The sequence below is a fragment of the Macroventuria anomochaeta genome (genome assembly GCF_010093625.1).
Source record: "Macroventuria anomochaeta strain CBS 525.71 unplaced genomic scaffold BU25scaffold_4, whole genome shotgun sequence".
NCBI classification, from domain to species: domain Eukaryota; kingdom Fungi; phylum Ascomycota; class Dothideomycetes; order Pleosporales; family Didymellaceae; genus Macroventuria; species Macroventuria anomochaeta.
In genome coordinates, this window is record NW_022985365.1 from 691,881 (window position 1) to 708,879 (window position 16,999).

The following is a 16,999-nucleotide window of genomic DNA, read 5'->3' on the forward strand; positions in this document are numbered from 1 at the left end:
GCTGCAAGGTGTATACCGGGAATTGAAGGCGCACCGCGAGCTTTAAAGAAACCCCAACGCGATACTGGACTCGATATCCGCAAGAGGCAACAGGACGATGAGGCGGCAACCGGCGGCAATTGGTGGCGCGGGATCCATCCCGGTGGACAGATTTTCCGTCGGCCGGTGGTCAAAACTTTCCCAGTCTCGCGTCTCTCTCCTGCTCTTTACAACTAAAACCTCGTGATTAAATGCTTTCAAGACAGCTTCATTCTCGCTTGGCTGGCGCAAGCTGGTTGACGCGGGTGCTGCTGAGACGCTGCGGGCATCACCACCCAAGAGCAGACGAGAGACCTTATGAATGGAATTAGTTGTGCGCTGCATTTGGCAATACCAATGCAAGGTTCCGTCGGCAATGTTGACGGTGAGAGTAGCGGTGACTCGCCAGCCATTTCATGTAGGTGGCCTTGTGTTACTGAGGTACTCTTGCCGTTTGTATGTAGGTAGCAGTCCAATTGATTCATCTCATCTTTCATCTCTCTGTCCGTCACCACGCCTTCCTGCAGTGACAACGCTTGCCAAGCCAACAACAGCTTCACCAAGGCAGGCACGAACACGCGACACTACTTTTCTGTTTACTGCCATCACGCGTGCCTGCCACTTTCTTGTTGACCTCCACCGCGTCAACAACCTCAGCCTGAGCGTTGCCTGACCAGTCAACACCAATCACGCGTCCACTACACCGCTACACGCGTCAAACGGACAGCACCCCCCAAATATGGCTTCCAGCACGCCCAAAAAGTCGACCTCTTCTCCACCACCGATCTCTACACGACAGGAAAGCAGTCCTGAGGTTGGCAGTCCATCCAAGATTACCCAGTATAATAAGCAGACCGGTCGACCCGTACGTCGAAGCGCTGGGAAGATGAAGCCCGTTGAAGGATATGTCGATTCCAGAATCCTCGAAGAAGAAGATTTCATACCGTATACCTCCAATGACGAGAGCGAAGAGGAAGACGACATCGGCACGCCTCGCGGCCGTGCTAACAAGACGAAGTGCAAGCGCAAGCGAAGTCCATCCCCGCCATCTCCACGCCTCGACCCTATCATATACAACCAGCAGCTGGACGAATTGACAGACGATGAGACAGGTGGAGCGTTCCACCGCCGCACTCCAAAGAAGCCGCCTGTTACCCTACGATTCGATGTACCATTGGGATACCATGGCCCACTTTTCGTTAAGCTAGATCCCGCCATCCTGAAGTTGGACGATGAAGCCACGGTCCACGGTATGCGCCAGTCAAAGAAGAGCAGATCAGATGCTTCAGAGTCACAGGCAGGAGCAGTCCATCAACGTCGAAAGGGCTTTACCGACTTGCCTCCAGAGTTGCGAAACAAGGTATATCGATACGCCTTCGTACGCGACAAGACCTTCCAGATACCGGCCTGTAAGCCCTGGGGAAGCGGCGACCTATGTCAGTCAGGCCAGTTCCTGAGCACATGCAAGCTGGTGCACAACGAAGGCTGCTCGATTCTGTATGGCGAGAACACCTTTGCTTTCGAGAGGCACGAGAGCACTCGCGGTACCTTTTACGAGCATGAACCCAAGGAGATTGGTTATCAGGATGCCCTCCAGTTCCTCAAGATGATCGGTCCAGAGAACATCCAGTATCTGCGAGACCTCAAGATTGTCTTCAATGACGCTCGACCTTCTGATACACCGCACGCACACTCGAACGAGGACCGCCGGTACATGACAGATGACATTTTGATCAACGTTCTGCGCATCTTGCGACACGCCAAATTGCGCAAGCTGTCACTGGCTTTCATGGGTCGGCGAAATCTTCAGAGGTCTGACGTCAAGTTCCTGGGCTACCTAGAGCAGATCAAGACGGACGAGCTGGAGAAGTGGGCTCAACCAAGGAGCTACTACTTTGAGCACAAGATCCGTTACAGTGTCTGGCACGATCTTACCGAGCAGATGGTCCGCAAGAAGAAGCTTTATGACACAGAGTAGTGTCTTCCTCCACAAGGCCGCTCATCTCAGCCAGACTCTGTCAACTTCTACTCCATGGACAATTCACATCTGCTGCATGACTTTATCCTGTATACGCCAAAGTCCATGTCGACAAATGCTGTTATCAATAATCATCTTGTTGCGACCTTATATTTCATGACCAGACTGTACGGCATGCTCCCCTTCTGCTCGAGTTTGGGTTCGGGAGTCAATCAAGGTCGTTATCGAGATCTGGAGTTCCGGGGTGAGCATGATACGGTGTAACCCGATCAATCCTCTATGGCGTTTTACAATGGGCGAAGGCCTAGCATCAGATACCCCTTCCGGCATATCCTGCATATGACACATACATCACAATCAAAAGCATCTCCTTATCGTGCATATGTAGCAATTCTGTTGCTCGTTCATTATGATTCGCGATAGTCCTTTCCTCATTCCTTTAGCATCGGAACAAGACTTTCAGCCATCTACGTCCACTTAGCCCGCAGTACCTCTCCTCTTCTTGAATTCTTCAATCCAGGCTGCACTTTTCGCCTTCGGCACCACACTCATCCGCACCAACCCATCACTCACAACTACCTTCCCACTTCCCAACACCTTGTGCAATGCCATCTTCTTGCCCACCTTGATCAGCCCGCCCGCCACTGTCTCCATGTACGCCTCCACGCCGTCAACCGTGTACTCGTTCTCCTCGTCCCAGGGCAGCGGGAAGATGTAGTCCAGATGCTCTGGCAGCGTCTGGTGCTCGTTGAAGGCTTTGATGAAGTCGGACTGCGAGTGTGCGGGGTACAAGAGGAGAACAGGGAAGGAGAGCGGGGAGGACGGGTCGAGGGGGTTAGAGAGCTGGATCTTTGCATCCTCAAGATCTGGTGCCTCATCGCCAGTACTTCTTACGGTGACATTGCGCGCTTTGAGGGCCAGATCCAATGTCGCGCGCTCTGATGCTGCCTTCTCCTCCCTTGCGATCCGGTCTGTCTCGACCTTGGCGATGTAGTCGGTGCGTTTTTGGATCTTTTCTGCGAGGGCTTTGAGGGGCGCGTTGCTGGGGTCGAGCTTCAGGCCGAATTCGCAGGCGTCTTTTGCTTCGGGGAGCTTGTCAAGGGCGAGACAGGCGGTGCCGGAGCGATAGTAGGCTTTGACATTAGAGGGGTTAATGCGGAGGGTTGAGGCGCAGTCGTTTATGCATGAGCGGTAGTTCTCTGAAGGTTATGTCAGTGTGTACTCATGCATCTGTGTTAAACGAGTGGTAGAGCAAGAGAGCAAGCGAAGAAATTGATGAGTGCATATGTTCATTGTATTGAATTGGATTGCGACAATAGCTGCATCAATGCCTTGTCTCCTCGCTTGCTTCTCTTTCGTACATACATGTCCAGAAACGGGACTTGGTAACTGGACATTTGCCTCTTCTGGTGTTGCTGCAGTGTCGTTGCAAGGGCAGATCTCCGTGCTCTTGCCCTTTGGGACAAACAACGTTCGAAGCGAAATATCAAAAGTTGGCAACTTACTCTTTTCCAGGTTGCACAGCGCTCTGTTAACATAGCATGCTTCCTCGACAACTTTCTCTTTTTTTGCCTCCTCTTCCTCGTCAAGCTCGACCTCGATAACCTTGCCGCCTTTCGCATCCGCTTCTGGGTCTGGCTTGCTCTGCGGTCCCTTAAGCGCGGCTATCGCCTTGTCGTAGAACTCTTTTGCGTCTGCCCATTGCTTTGCTTTGGCGCATTCGTTGCCCTGCTGTCGAAAATTCTCTGCGATCTCATACCTTGTACCTTCGTACGCGATCGCCTTCAACGCCTCCAGCATCATGTTCTCACCACCTTCGCCGTCGGTCTCGTCGAGAGTGGTCATGAACAACGGCATTCGATTCATCTCCGCCAACACTTCATCGACGCTCTGCGACTTGATCTCGGCCATGGCCGGCGGCAGATCCGGTGTGGCATTCCCGCTCGTTTGCTGTGCCATTTTGTCTGATAAGTTTGCTGTAAGTACTCTTGATGGTGTTAATCACGAGCTGCACTGCCGCTGGTGATGTGCACTTGGAAATTTTGTGAATGTTCGCTTAGTCACAGCAGTGGTGGGGTCCCGCAGACCCTGTCCGCCTCACGCTGGCGCTCATCTTCCCGGCTTTCCTTGCACGACAAATTGGCAAGGTCATTGAACAAAAGTCAAAACCGGGGGGTAACTTGACTAGCATTGTGGACATGGGAATGCCAGGCAGTTAGACCCTCCTCTTCCGAACCTCAGGCCATGGACAGACAATTCCTGCGCCGCGTTGTGTCGTTACGCAACTCTCTTTCTATCCGTCGCAGAGGACACGAATCGCCTGTCGATCTCGAAGGGCTTATCCAGATTCGTCACTGGCAGTCGACACACCGGTCAGCAGGGGTTCGGAATTCATGCATGTGCTCTTGCGCCTGCAGGTGCCCGTTCCAGGGCCTTTGTTTTCCATCGATGCGACCTCTGTCACCCATTTTGATGATCACCTCGCGGTTGTGTGATCAACAGAGTTTCGCGGAGGTGCTTGGAGAAGAGTCCGACATTGCAAGGGCAACTGATGGTGGATATACTTTGGTCGCGTTGTTTACGCGTTTTGAGAACACGCCATGCCATTTCCCATCGACTCTCCCTGCAACCACTTTCAAGAAATGGTTTATTGCCGATAGCTGAGTCGTCAAGGTCCTCGGAGTATCCCGCCCCCAATGTTAGACGCCGACTTGAACTTGATCTGACCTCCTGTATCTCGCAGGCATGGCCGCATCTTGGCGCAATTGGTCCTTGACGAGACCGATGCTGATGCTCAGATTTCCGGCCAGTTCACATCAGGAAATTGTCGTAGCTGATCTCGAGTTTCATATCGCGTCCACTCCTTTGCGGCGCCGAGCGAGCACAGGCGCTACTCAGACCTCTTTGCCGGTCCGATGTCATGAGCATCCTCCCAATGCTTCACACCCCATAAATGCCCAAAAAGAAGATCATTTGGGCACTCGATGCTCGTTTCCAGATTGCAGGCTTCTGCAATCGGTCCAGAGCAATAACCTCGAAATAGAGTTGAGACCGAAGATCGAATCGCACGCTAGAGCCAACGGTATCGCGCGACGGCAGCTCAAGATGCATCGCTTGAACCGCAAACGCTCACGCCGTCTGCCCGTGGCTTTCCGTGACGGGTTCGCTTGCGGCGCAGTGTGAGAGGCTGAACTCTGAAACTTCGGATCACAACTCATCACGGCTTGATGACAGCGAAAGTGTCGACCAAGTCATTCATAGGGTCGCTTTCGATGCGGCGCAGTTCTGCAGATTGCTGTGCTACTCGACACCTGTCAGAACCTTGGGCACCCAGCCGTTGCTCGATCACAACGTGCATCGTCACGCGCCATCACACTCCTTCGTGCGCCGTTGCCGGATGGGAAGTTGCTGGTGTGAATTCAATGCCCTCGACCCCCCTGTCAGATCATTTCTTTCTGTCGCTAACTTGACCGGGCTCGCGGGGCGCAAACGTTGAAATGTGTGGCCAATGAAGCGTGTTGAATATTTCGAAGTGGAGCAATGTGAACCAATGGGGTCCATCTCTTACGGCTAACCCCTGACGCAGCTTCATGCAGGGAAGCTTGTGCTCACAATGCATAAGCATGGACTCGGCCTGCAAGACAATTCGAGCAAGGCACAGTAGGGGCACATTGACTTCATTCGCTGTTTCTGGAGGTCCCGCCTCCCCAGAGGAACGTGCGGAGTTGTGCCTGAGTTCCGAAGACGAAAGTTACTGCACGGCGGGCGATCCGCAAATATGCCCAGTTCGCACCTCGTTCTTCACCTCTTCTTCCTCTCTACGCTCCGTGCAGTGACGACACACTAGGGTCCCATCCTTTCTATCCTTTATCGTTTAGATATCTCCTTCGTTTCTTTCTCAAAAGCATTTTGATCTGCGTCATCACCTAGCTCTCCTTCCATTGCTTCTTGCGCGCCTACCATCAACACTATAGTAAGTTTGTCGTCTTTGCTACACAAGCAAAAGGACCCTGAGACGATTAACTCGTACTTTTGAGCGCCTACGCGGTACGACATATGCAATGTCTCGACTCTTGCTCTTTACGTCCGGGACATCTATACATACAATTCATTGCCATTACATGTCACTAACCCATGCTACAGATCACGTATCATCGATCGAATATTGATACGTAAACCACTTGCACAGTATTGATGAACACTTTTGTCGATCTTCGAGGCCAAAACGTCATTGCTGTTTGGAAGCCGATGAAGACAGGAATGTATTGAGTCGACATTCACCAGCGCCACTTAACTGTGGTTCTGAACGGAACAACATTACCTTCTGGAAAGATCATAGTTTTCAGTGCGTATCTTCACAATGACTACCGACTACTTCTCCGATCATGAGGCTTTCATCACCAGCCAGCCCTTGCCGTCTCCAGCTGGCACACCGTACATGTCTTCTCGACGAAACTCGAGATACGGAACACCAGCAAGTGAGGTCGCTAGCTCGCCACCTCCGCTCCCACCGAATCCCTATCCCGAAACAGAAGACGATACCGCCAACAACGAAACTATTTCGATACTTGATCCACGCCGCTTCACGCCGACACTGCACGCAAATTTGGTGTCTGAAATTCTAAACCTACGACGGGAACTGGATTCAAAGCACAAGTTTATCGAGGATGTAGAGACAAACCTTCATGCTGCACGGACGGAAAATGACTCGCTGGTGAAACAGCTTTCGTCGACCGCCAAAGACAGTCGCGCCGCAAAACGCCAACTCCAGCATTTCGAGAACGAGATGCTTGCAGCGCTGGAAGAGATCGCGGGCGAACGCGATAAGTTGAAAGATGTTAATGCAGATCTTAAGTCGAAACTGGGAGTGGCCGAAAAGAGATCACGCAGCCAGGATGATGACTCGACTCGTGTTCATGACATGTGGGCACGCGAGAAGGAAGTCTGGGCCGGTGAGAAACGAACACTGGAGCGCAAAGTGCACATATCAGAAGCACGTCTGAAGCTTCTCCTGGATGAGCTGGCCGCCCACGAAGCCGCTCGTGAAGATGCTAATATCGAGAGCGAAGGCGAGGATGCAAAGGACACCGGCGCCGGTGCCGAAAGCGATACGGCTAGTGTGCGCTCGTCGCCGCATAGGCGCTCTTCAACTCGGATTGGGCGGCACTCAAGAAACCTCAGCAACAGCAGTTACAGGAGCATTGGCCGAAACTACCGAATGTCCTTGCTGAGCAACGAGGGCCAGGGTCGAGGAAATGGCCTTAGCCTTGCGGACGAGCTCATCTTCGACGAGGAAGAAGAAGACCTAGACGAGTTGGAACTCGACTCTGATGACTTCCCCGAACATGAGATGCGCGCAAGAAGAGTCCTCGAGTCGCGACAATCGATGTATCCTGACGAGAAAGCGAAGCGTATCTTAGGGCTGAGCAGTGATGTTCAACAATTGAACAAGGACACCCCTGCAACTACTGAAGAGCATGAGCCTTCTAAGTCGTCATGTGGAACGACTCCGTCCGCAGTCACAATAACGCCCAGAGACATCACTTTGGTCTTTCCGCCGACGAGACCGATCTATGTGGACACAGGCATTCAACCCTCACCGCCAGCATCGCCTGTGCTACCTAGTATGGCCGAAGCTTCGTCACAGACAGTCGATGAGATTCCAGTGCAGTCCAAGCCTGTGGACAGCTCGCCGACTCGTACTGAGGTGGACGCAAATCAGAGTCAGGCGAATCAGCGCAGGAAGCGCACTTCACTGCTGCTAGACTCTCCTAGCCACTCAAGAAACGCCAGCCCAACACCATGTGCTATGACTTCCAGTACTGTGCAAACAGTCGAGCAGCCACCTAGTCCTCCACTAACACCGAAGATCAACATCCCGACCGCTGAATTGCCTGCAACACCCGTGTCACCTGTGTTCAAGCCTGAATTGGTGTCCTCATCAACACAGACAGAACTGGTCGAGGAGCCCGAACAGCCCTCGCCAGAGATCAAACGAACCGGCCCACCAACACCGATTTCCATACCGTCAATTGCCATCCACGCACCAGACTCGGTTCCTTCTTCCCCGAAAGACGCCAGGCTACCGCCAGGGACCAGGACGACTGCAACCCAGACAACAGGTGACCTCGTTGCACCAATGCGATCGTACGGCATGCAGACAGAACCGATTCGGGTTGACAAGCGTCCTGTCAAGCTACCTCCTCATCTTTTGCCTTCAGCTATATCTTCGAAGCCTGGTACTCCAGAACCCAAACAGGAGCGGCTGTCAATCAGCAGCGGTACTAGGAAAGATTCGCATCACCCGGCCAGTAGTGATACTGAGCAGCCTTCTACGAAGCCAACAGCCCGCCAGGGCCTGATGGCATTGCTAGAGAATGCCGCAGATAGCAAAGTGGAGAATCGCTATCCTGGGAACAACGACAATGGCCCCTTGTCCCGCAACCAGCAAACCGATATCCTTAACAGACCTTTCCGGACCAGCAGTCTGTTTGCTGGATTTGATGGTCCTTCCTCCGATGAAGAGGATGATGCCGACGCGAGCGACGACGAATACCGAAGTCAGCCATACGTGGCACCGATGCTGTCATCACGCAACGCTAAGAGCGGCCGGCCAGTGAATCCACCTACCCCTGTGCCAGAGGACAAGGAACCAGCACCGACGTCCAGGATTTCTGAGGAGTCCCTTCCATCCCATCGTATTGGCTCTGAGCGTGCATCTCTCGAGAAAGCAGCAAGAATTACGAAACGTAACTCTTTGGGCCGCCAACCTAGTATTCGACGGTCAGCCATGATCCAATCTGGCACATCAGCACATATGAAACCAAGTATGAGCAGCCTTGGTTCCGACACTCATATCAAGCCGCCATTCCCGGTACCCATGCGTTCAAGCTCACGCAATAAGCCTCAGAGCAAGAGTGAAGGGTCCGCAAGTCCAACACCCGGAAATGGCAGCACCTACGCTAGTCGTCGTATGCATGCGACTAAGCATCAAAGGAAGGACAGTCTGCGGAAGGTACGCTCTGCAGCTCCAGTATCCAGAACTGGGCGTTCTCGAAGCAGGTCCCCCACTATGCCCGCAACACCCAGCATTCCTGATACCGATTCGATTCCTCCCCTGCCAAGTGACATCATGAGTGCCAGTGGCTTCGGTCATCGTCACCAACTGTCTACCAACACTGCATACACAGCCAATCAGTCGGTCGCCAGTTCCAACTCACAAGCTAGTGTTGTTGATGCTATTGCGGCCTCAATGATTGGTGAGTTCATGTGGAAGTACGTACGCAAGAGGAAAGCATTCGGCGGACCTGAGACCTCTGTGGATCGCGCAGCTGAAGAAGCTTCACTGTCCAGTGGTGGTGTACGTCACAGGCGCTGGGTGTGGATCTCGCCGTACGAGCGAGCCATCCTTTGGAGCAGTAAGCAGCCGACTTCAGGTTCCGCTTTGATGGGCAAGAGCGGTCGCAAACGTAAGTATCTAAAATAGACACGAACAGAAACAACCGCTGACAACATCTAGTCACCATTCAGTCTGTTCTCGACGTCGCCGACAATAGCCCAGCCCCCAGAAACGAAACGCTCTTCAACCGATCGATCTTGATCTTGACACCTGCACGTGCTCTGAAGTTCACAACCATATCGCGAGAGCGCCATTACCTATGGCTGACCGCGCTTTCCTTCTTGGCTCACTCGAGCGCACCCATGCCTGACCTGGGAGCCATGCCTCAACCACCACCAGTGGAAGACCTACCACAGCGTTCCGGAGGTGCCACGCTTCGCCGCTCCCGCGTTCAGGACTCTGTGCGTCTTGCAAAGGGCAAGGTGAACCCAGTTATGCAGCGGTACGCGGCACAGAACGAGCCCATGCCGAGTCTGCCATCGCTTGCTGGGTATGAAAGGCCGATAGCGGAGTCTGCCAGCCCGCCTTCCATTCCACGTGGCCCAGCCCATGGGCGCAAGAGAAGCTCAACGGGTCCGGGCGCACCACCGCACAGCGTTCCCTTCCGTAGCTTCTCGCATCAACAAATACCTTCGGTCTACTCCAACGGATCGTCCGACATGTACTCATCCATGCAACCACCTTCAGTGCCCTCGTCGGTCTACAACCCCACCAATGGTGTTGTGAGCAGCCGCACGTCTGAGGCCAGCACATCAACTCGCAATCAATTCTTTGATGCTATGAGCACTGTTCGCATGGAAGCTTTCATCGACAATGCTCTAGGTGATCCGGCTCAACGTCAGGGACTCTATGCAAAGCCCAGGGGAGCTCGCCATCGCCGCAGCAGCCAATGGAGCGATAGTGCACGCGAGCGACCTATGCGAGCAGCAGGCCTGTACGACGATATCGACAACGATCCTTTCCGTGGCTTCTAGTCAACTAACACGTTGATCATGACACGACGCAACATGCGATACAGTTGAATGGCGCCTCGGTGACTCTGTTGTTGTTTTCCTTCCAACTGCTCGGCACGTCATCACTATATCTCCTTTGTCACTACAGAAGGATCATTTAGCAACGTTCTAACGTGCATATGCTATATTGCAAGATGCATCATGCTTGAAATATTATTTCCAGCACGCCATTCTGAGCGCCATTTATTCTCATATCTCATTATTTCATTATCTCAGGGGCTCAATCACAGGCCTAGAAGCGACAGTGTCACGCGCGAAGATACCATTATCCGCTCATACCGCCACATACATAATGTTTCATTCTTGTTCGGTCTTGATTACCCTCAGACCATTTTGATACCCAGATGTTTGGTCGATGACCGCTTTCAGGTGGTGAAGGTGGCTTTCCAGTGAATAGCTACTTCAGTACAATACAATTTACACCAATGAACTATTACATCAAACACCTTTTCAGATGTTGCTGCTATATTTTTTTTAGCGTGAGCAACTGCGACACCTCTCAAGATTACTTTCACACGCAATTGCGATGGGACCTTTGCACTGAAGGTCCCCAGTGAGCTATGAGACTGATGTGGCAATGAAGTGCGTCTGTGGACCTGGTTCACTGACAATTCAAGCTCTTTCTCGGTCTTCAAGAGAGTCAATGGCACGGATTACAGAACTAGTGAAACGTAACCGAGGAAAAGCTCTTGAAGTGGCGTTTCAAGAAGTTCCAGCCCAGGATCACTGCGAATCTCAAGCTCAGTTGACGTTGTTTTTTTATCGGCGTTAGGTTTTGAGGACAACCGGTCGAAGCAATGGTGCGCTGATAGTTGCCCTCTACATAGAAGCTGAGGGATGTTTTCATGCAAGCTGAGCCTTCAATCTTGCCGGCCTCTTCGCGGGAAGGACAGCGATCGACAGCAGAACTCGTGCTTAGCGTTGGAAAGGGCAATACTGCATACCGGAGCCCATTCACTCTTTCAAAGGGTGCATTGAAGAAATTCGGAATGGTGCGTCGATGATTGAAGACCTATGAGATGTGGTGCAAAAGAACATTGGACCACCACAACTTCTTATCACTTTGCACAACTATGAACCAATGCCATGGTGTATCATTAACGTTGCCGTGCGATATCGGGCAAAAAGATCTGCAGAAGGGTGAGTCTTTCTTAGCCATACATAGGCGCAAAAAGATGATTCGACCCAGACTTGAACTGGAGACCTTCAGTGGACTAACAGATGTTAGACTGACGTGATAACCAACTACACCATCGAACCATATGATTGGTTGTTATGATACTGTGGAAAAATTTACCATATATATAGTATAACATAACTACTGATATATTTCAGTTAATTCTTGAGGCTTTCCCACTCCTTTTAAGGATATGAAAGTCGTATCTTGCAGTCTTTTCGTTTTGAGACAATGGCCGAGAACAAGTCCGCGATGCCACTTAGCCCCACATCGAGTTTTTCTCAGCACCTCCGTCCTTGACCCACATCACCTCGTGAGAAACACAACCATCAGATGGTTCGATGCTGCACTTGGTTATCACGTCAGTCCAACACCTGTCAGTTCACTGAAGGTCTTTAGTCCAATGGGTCGCGTCGCTGCGCGACGCTGCATAGTCGACTTTCAGTCGACTGCTTACGCCCCACACAGCCCATCCTCATCCTCCGGATCCACGCGCTTGTAGACTCTCACTCAAACTACTCAGTTGAGCAACATAATGAGAAAGTGTCGAACGCTCCATTTCAGCGTTTTCCCAATAGAGTTTTGTCTGCAGCGTTTAGACCGTCTATCAAGTTTTCATGATGCGAGGCGCGCTGGCATTATGATGTGGTTGTGGTGAGCAATGACCTATTCGGGTAATTGGCTTGACTCGAGAGGTGGCGGAAACAAGTGCGATGGTATTTGCGCTGATCTGCGGCCGCTCATGTCCGAGGGCATTGTGAGGCATGGTAGGAGAGTGCTCTTTATCCCCTCGATCGTATATCTGATGAGGCTGTCAATGCCGTACTCTCGAGCAAGGAGGTGCACAAAGGTACTGAGCAGGAGGTAGCTCTCATACATCTGTCCCGGCAGTTTTCCAACCTCGAAAGGTCTATATGACCCAGTGTAACAGAAGTTGATCATGGCGTTGAGACCCCGTCGACGTACTTCTGCGTCAAACTTATGGAATCAGAAATGCTCCATTATCCTGTCTGACGGAGTCTTCAACTTGAGGCGCTTCTTTCCTGGATACTGCTCTGCGAACCACGTGGATTTTGGCATCAAGCTGGTGGAGTGAGCCTTGACAATTTCGTCTTCACCAAGATCGAGCTCGATATCGGAGAAGGCACCTGTAGTCAGAAGCCTGGAGGTATTCGTTAGCCTCTGCATCAAGCCAGTGAATTATGAGGCGTACTCATCGTAGAAGGAACTTGAAAGCTTAGGGGCATTGGTTTGGGACATGCTGATTTGTCTCGAGCCAAATCGTGATGCTTGGCACATGACGCTATCGTTCTGTAAAGGAAAGAGGAACCGCCCCATTTTTGCACAATCTTTCTCAGCTCGGCTACTTACCAAACTTCAGTGCTCGCCGCAAGTTTCCAGTTTCCATCCATCTCATCTTTGCACTGCCCCGAAATCACCTTTGCCAGCGTGGCTCATAGTTCGCTAGTTATCACGAAATCCCAAGCCCTCGTTCTCCACAATCAAGACGCTGTTCCATGATTACGGTCCAACCCCGTGGGGACATGATAGTGTTACGAAATCGCAGGGCGTGTCGCGCGCAAAGGAAAGGTTTGCACAGACAACTCGGGTCCTTGCGGAGGTATTGCGCTTGTTAGGTAATTGATTGAAAGGTTTCCCATGGGTTGCGATTACGCCAGCTGATGGGTTGGAGCGTGCTTTAGCAGGGTTTAAAGGTCAAAGAAACATTATGCATGGAGGGAGGAGATGTGGTGTGTTGATGATCATATGTGTTATCATCAATCCATAATCGTCATGCCGTGCACTCTATGTCGACACCTGAATTTGTCCCGTTGTAGCGAATGTATCTCATATCGCGTGAACATTGAATGTAGTGGCGACAACTTAGAACAGCCATGCGACGAAGGTCCTGTAGAACCAGTTTCCGCCCTTCTTGCCTCCATTCTCGAGCTTCTTCTGAGCCTGGTAGGCAATGAAAGCCTCCTCCTCACGGTCAATCTCGTCCTTGCCGGAGTAAAAGTCGGCTTCGTGCGGCTTGACGCCCTTGGACTTCATGATGAACTTGTAGCCGAATATGCAAATGAGGTAAACAGGAATACCCTGCCGGTTATGTTAGTAGGCCACATGAATTGGTGATCGTCAAAACTTACGAGGTAGCCAGTGACGAAATTCTTGTAATCAAAGTCGCCGTAGGTTGAGGGGCTGCGAGTGAAGACATTGAAATTCTTAGTCAGAGCAATGAGGACACAGAAGAACAGTGCAACGATAGATCCCCAGAGACCAAAAGGAGCGGTGTAGGCCAGCTGGTCGTTGGTGATACCTTGGGCACGGCGTGCACGGACGAACCAGATGTGCGAAACGAGCAGCGAGATCCAGGACAGCAGACCAAAGATGGTGGTCAAGTTGACGAAGTAGCCGAAAACGACCTTGGAATCATCAGCAGCGTTCATGAAGGCGGTGCAACAGAAGAGCGCCGAGATGGCCAGAGCAGGAACAGGGACACCACGCTTGTTGGTCCACTTGAAGATCTTGGGGGCGTGACCCTCCTCAGCTAAACCATAGATGGTACGCGAAGCGATGTACAGATCCGAATTTGAGGCACTGAAGGTAAAGATCAGGATGCAGGCGTTGAGAATATCAGGCAAAGCCTTGATGCCGGCAATCCTGATGGCCACAACAAAGGGTGAAGCGGAAGCACCAGTAGTCGCCTTGTTCGCGAATGCAAGTTCTTTTGCGTTGTATGGGACAAGCATGCCCAGGAAGAACACAGACAAGCAATAGAAGAACAGGATTCGGTAGAAGGTGAGCCTGTTTGACGCCATTAGTATTTGTATCAATGAAGACAATGGATCCCACTCACTTAATGGCTCTTGGGATTGTCTTGCGTGGGTTTTGCGCCTCGCCAACGGTGACACCAATAAGCTCAGTACCGAGGTAGGCGAACACAGCGTTGACCAAAGAGCCCCAGAAACCGTAGAACTTGCCGGCATCGCCCGTGGCAATGTACGGTTTGAATGCACCAGGATTCTTGTAGTACTTGAAGCCAGTTGCAGGGCCAGGTCCACCACCGACAGCGAGAATGAACGAGAGAAGGATGACACCGACGATGACCGTGACCTTGATTGAACTGAGCCAGAACTCGAGTTCACCAAAGAACTTGATACCGAAGTAGTTGATAGAGCAGATCAAGACGAGGAAGATCAGGATCCAAATTCCAGGATTTATACGTTTCGCGTCCACCCATTCTTGAATGATCAGCGCGCTTGCAGTCAGTTGATTGGGCGTCGTGATGATGTACTTGCACCAGTAGGTCCAACCAAGAGCAAAACCCAGAGCAGGGTCACAGAAGCGGGTCGCGTAACCGGCGAAACCAGAGGAGTGAGGGATCCATGCAGCCATCTCACCGAGAGCAGTCATGACGATGTAGACAAGGAAACCAACGGATGTATAAGCGATAAGAATTGAGGCGGGTCTGCGCATGTTAGCATTGAACACATCCTGGCTGGAACGAACTTACCCAGACTGAGCCAGGGCCTTTCCAGTACCGATGATCAGGCCAGTTCCAATAGCACCACCAATGGCAATCATAGTAATGTGACGGGACTTGAGACCACGGTGAAGATGGCCATGGTCAGTATGTCGTACAATACCGTCCGAGTCCACAATGGGCTCAGAGGTGGTACCAGTCGTGTACTCGGTCTTTCCGTACATCTCGGGGTCCTTGTTGTGAGGACTCGCGTCCGAGGAGCCGGAGCTCCTGTTGAAGATCGCCATCGTGGGTGATGTTCAGTCCTCAGGTATATCGAACGTGACCTTTTGTAGTGGGGTAGAGAACCGTTTACGGCTGCGGTGAGGAAGGCGCAACACGCAGGCAAAGAAACTTCGGTTGAAGTAGTCCTTGTATGTACGCAGGCAGACAAGGCAGCGAAAAAGCCTTGCAAGCCTGTATTCGCACGGCTGACCGGTAGTTATATGGGCGAGGCTGAGAGGAGCGGGCACAAAAGCGTTGCTGATAACACAAGCTATCAGGAAGGCTTATACGACGCGCCACTTAGCTGCGAGGTAATCCAAGACGGCCAAGAGGGACTTTCTGCTCAGTGAAAGGTTGGTGTGCGGAGCCCGGTTCACAGTTCACCACACATCGAGCGCGCTGACGGTCCAGAGCCCTTATGTACGGCGCCAATCGCCAGGCCAGACGTTTACTGAATCTGCGCGTGTGCTCTCCGCCGTCGTGGAGAGCCATATCACCTACCTATTGCGGACAAGCCATTCGAACGCCCTTGTCTAAAGCCGCTTGGCAAAGGCATGGTGGAGCGAAAGCCAAGGGCGATTTCTTACCTCGCCCGGTGTGATAAGGCCTTGTTCGACGTTTGTGGAGACCGACGAAAAGCGAATCATGCGAATAATCGACGCCGCGCGGCTGATAACAGACTCAAGTAGTTCATCACGGCGGGATTCGCAGATTCAAGTGTGCCTTAGGCACGGAATTTCTTCACGGGCGGGCTGTGCTCGATGCGCCCTGAGCTGCAAGCTGAATTTGGGCTGAACGCACTTGATGCGAAGAGATGCGAAGCGTGTGCGACGAGAGAACCGCGGTGCTTCCCCGCTTCAAGGGTTGCTTGTGCCTAGCGCGTGCTGTGCGCGGGCTGGCAGGTGCCATCAGACGCCCTTTCCTTCACTTGGCTAGAGCACCTTCCGCTACCGAATCACGACATTGCAACCGTCGCCACGCTCACGACAGCAACAAAGCTCAAAATCCGAGAGCATGGGCGGCATTGCGTGCTCCGTTCCCAGTGTCTCCACAGAGATATCAACATCGGAGGGATTCCGATACGGGGTTCCATACGTGTAGAAATGACATCCGTAATTTAGACAGCAGAGTAGGTGGTCATGAAATCGCCAATGCGGTATTTACTCTTTATGTTGGAGGCGGTGAGGTTGGCATCGCAGCAACATTTCTTGACTTTCTTACATTCTGCCTCAGTGGGATTAGTCGAGAGAACAATTACGGAACGACTATCGAAAGCTTCCGCATGGGAGACGGCCACCAACTGCTTCCGCCCGTGTGGTGGCGCGGCTGGCGCCAGCATCGAATGGAGGCTAGCCGTGTGTTCTGCCTCACGAATGATTGTCTTTGTTATCTGCTTGGCTGGCGGAGAGGGATTCAAGACAAGGCCTGGCATGATCATGACCTTACTCGGGAGATCATGCACAGTGGCCTGGATCATGGGTACATGAGGCTGCATGAATCGAGGCGGCCTCCAGGTCGACCGGGCTTCACATTGTCCCGAAATGGCATGGCAACTCCGAGAGGTTCAGATGACCACCCAAATATGGAAGCGAACAATAGTGTGTGTCTTGCTTCACAAGCTGCGTACTACCAATCTAAAGCTTCTTTAGACAGTCGTCCCTAA

At 52.1% G+C, this 16,999-nt stretch overlaps 7 protein-coding genes and 1 non-coding gene across 8 annotated transcripts; 4 read left to right on the forward strand and 4 right to left on the reverse strand.

Annotated features, from left to right (window-relative positions):
• Positions 1-530: 530 nt before the first annotated feature.
• BU25DRAFT_407244 (uncharacterized protein) lies at positions 531-2,480 on the forward strand. The gene has a single exon (XM_033705486.1). It carries the CDS (start codon positions 758-760, stop codon positions 1,994-1,996), a length of 1,239 nt encoding a protein of 412 aa, XP_033565788.1. The 5' UTR covers positions 531-757; the 3' UTR covers positions 1,997-2,480.
• BU25DRAFT_479215 (uncharacterized protein) lies at positions 2,071-3,955 on the reverse strand (the record flags this gene model as incomplete). The annotated part of the gene is made up of 2 exons (XM_033711017.1): positions 2,071-3,193; positions 3,362-3,955. 2 exons carry the CDS (start codon positions 3,953-3,955, stop codon positions 2,474-2,476), a joined length of 1,314 nt encoding a protein of 437 aa, XP_033565789.1. The 3' UTR covers positions 2,071-2,473.
• A 143-nt stretch (positions 3,956-4,098) lies between these two features.
• Positions 4,099-4,813, forward strand: BU25DRAFT_191866 (uncharacterized protein). Its single transcript, XM_033701009.1, has one exon. It carries the CDS (start codon positions 4,241-4,243, stop codon positions 4,658-4,660), a length of 420 nt encoding a protein of 139 aa, XP_033565790.1. The 5' UTR covers positions 4,099-4,240; the 3' UTR covers positions 4,661-4,813.
• A 1,543-nt stretch (positions 4,814-6,356) lies between these two features.
• BU25DRAFT_488177 (uncharacterized protein) lies at positions 6,357-10,369 on the forward strand (the record flags this gene model as incomplete). The annotated part of the gene is made up of 2 exons (XM_033711327.1): positions 6,357-9,465; positions 9,516-10,369. The coding sequence occupies 2 exons, from the start codon at positions 6,357-6,359 to the stop codon at positions 10,367-10,369; spliced, it is 3,963 nt and encodes a 1,320-aa protein (XP_033565791.1).
• Positions 10,370-11,584: 1,215 nt separating this feature from the next.
• On the reverse strand, positions 11,585-11,668 carry BU25DRAFT_t30. The gene has a single exon. It is a non-coding gene; the product is annotated as a tRNA-Val (tRNA).
• Positions 11,669-12,572: 904 nt separating this feature from the next.
• BU25DRAFT_455040 (uncharacterized protein) lies at positions 12,573-12,845 on the reverse strand (the record flags this gene model as incomplete). The annotated part of the gene is made up of 2 exons (XM_033709919.1): positions 12,573-12,747; positions 12,799-12,845. 2 exons carry the CDS (start codon positions 12,843-12,845, stop codon positions 12,573-12,575), a joined length of 222 nt encoding a protein of 73 aa, XP_033565792.1.
• Positions 12,846-13,261: 416 nt separating this feature from the next.
• On the reverse strand, positions 13,262-15,497 carry BU25DRAFT_191887 (uncharacterized protein). Its single transcript, XM_033701010.1, has 4 exons — positions 15,103-15,497; positions 14,446-15,057; positions 13,736-14,393; positions 13,262-13,685 (listed from the first exon to the last, which is right to left on the reverse strand). The coding sequence occupies exons 1-4, from the start codon at positions 15,357-15,359 to the stop codon at positions 13,470-13,472; spliced, it is 1,743 nt and encodes a 580-aa protein (XP_033565793.1). The 5' UTR covers positions 15,360-15,497; the 3' UTR covers positions 13,262-13,469.
• Positions 15,498-16,150: 653 nt separating this feature from the next.
• On the forward strand, positions 16,151-16,999 carry BU25DRAFT_445706 (uncharacterized protein; the record flags this gene model as incomplete). Its single annotated transcript, XM_033709451.1, has 1 exon — positions 16,151-16,999. One exon carries the CDS (start codon positions 16,151-16,153, stop codon positions 16,997-16,999), a length of 849 nt encoding a protein of 282 aa, XP_033565794.1.

Coding starts and splice junctions, on each gene's coding strand:
- BU25DRAFT_191887 (XM_033701010.1), bottom strand. CDS start 15,359: ATGGCGATCTTCAACAGGAGCTCCGGCTCCTCGGACGCGAGTCCTCAC. Junction 15,058..15,102: donor AAGGCCCTGGCTCAGTCTGG/GTAAGTTCGTTC, acceptor TAACATGCGCAG/ACCCGCCTCAATTCTTATCG. Junction 13,686..13,735: donor ATTTCGTCACTGGCTACCTC/GTAAGTTTTGAC, acceptor CATAACCGGCAG/GGTATTCCTGTTTACCTCAT.
- BU25DRAFT_407244 (XM_033705486.1), top strand. CDS start 758: ATGGCTTCCAGCACGCCCAAAAAGTCGACCTCTTCTCCACCACCGATC.
- BU25DRAFT_191866 (XM_033701009.1), top strand. CDS start 4,241: ATGGACAGACAATTCCTGCGCCGCGTTGTGTCGTTACGCAACTCTCTT.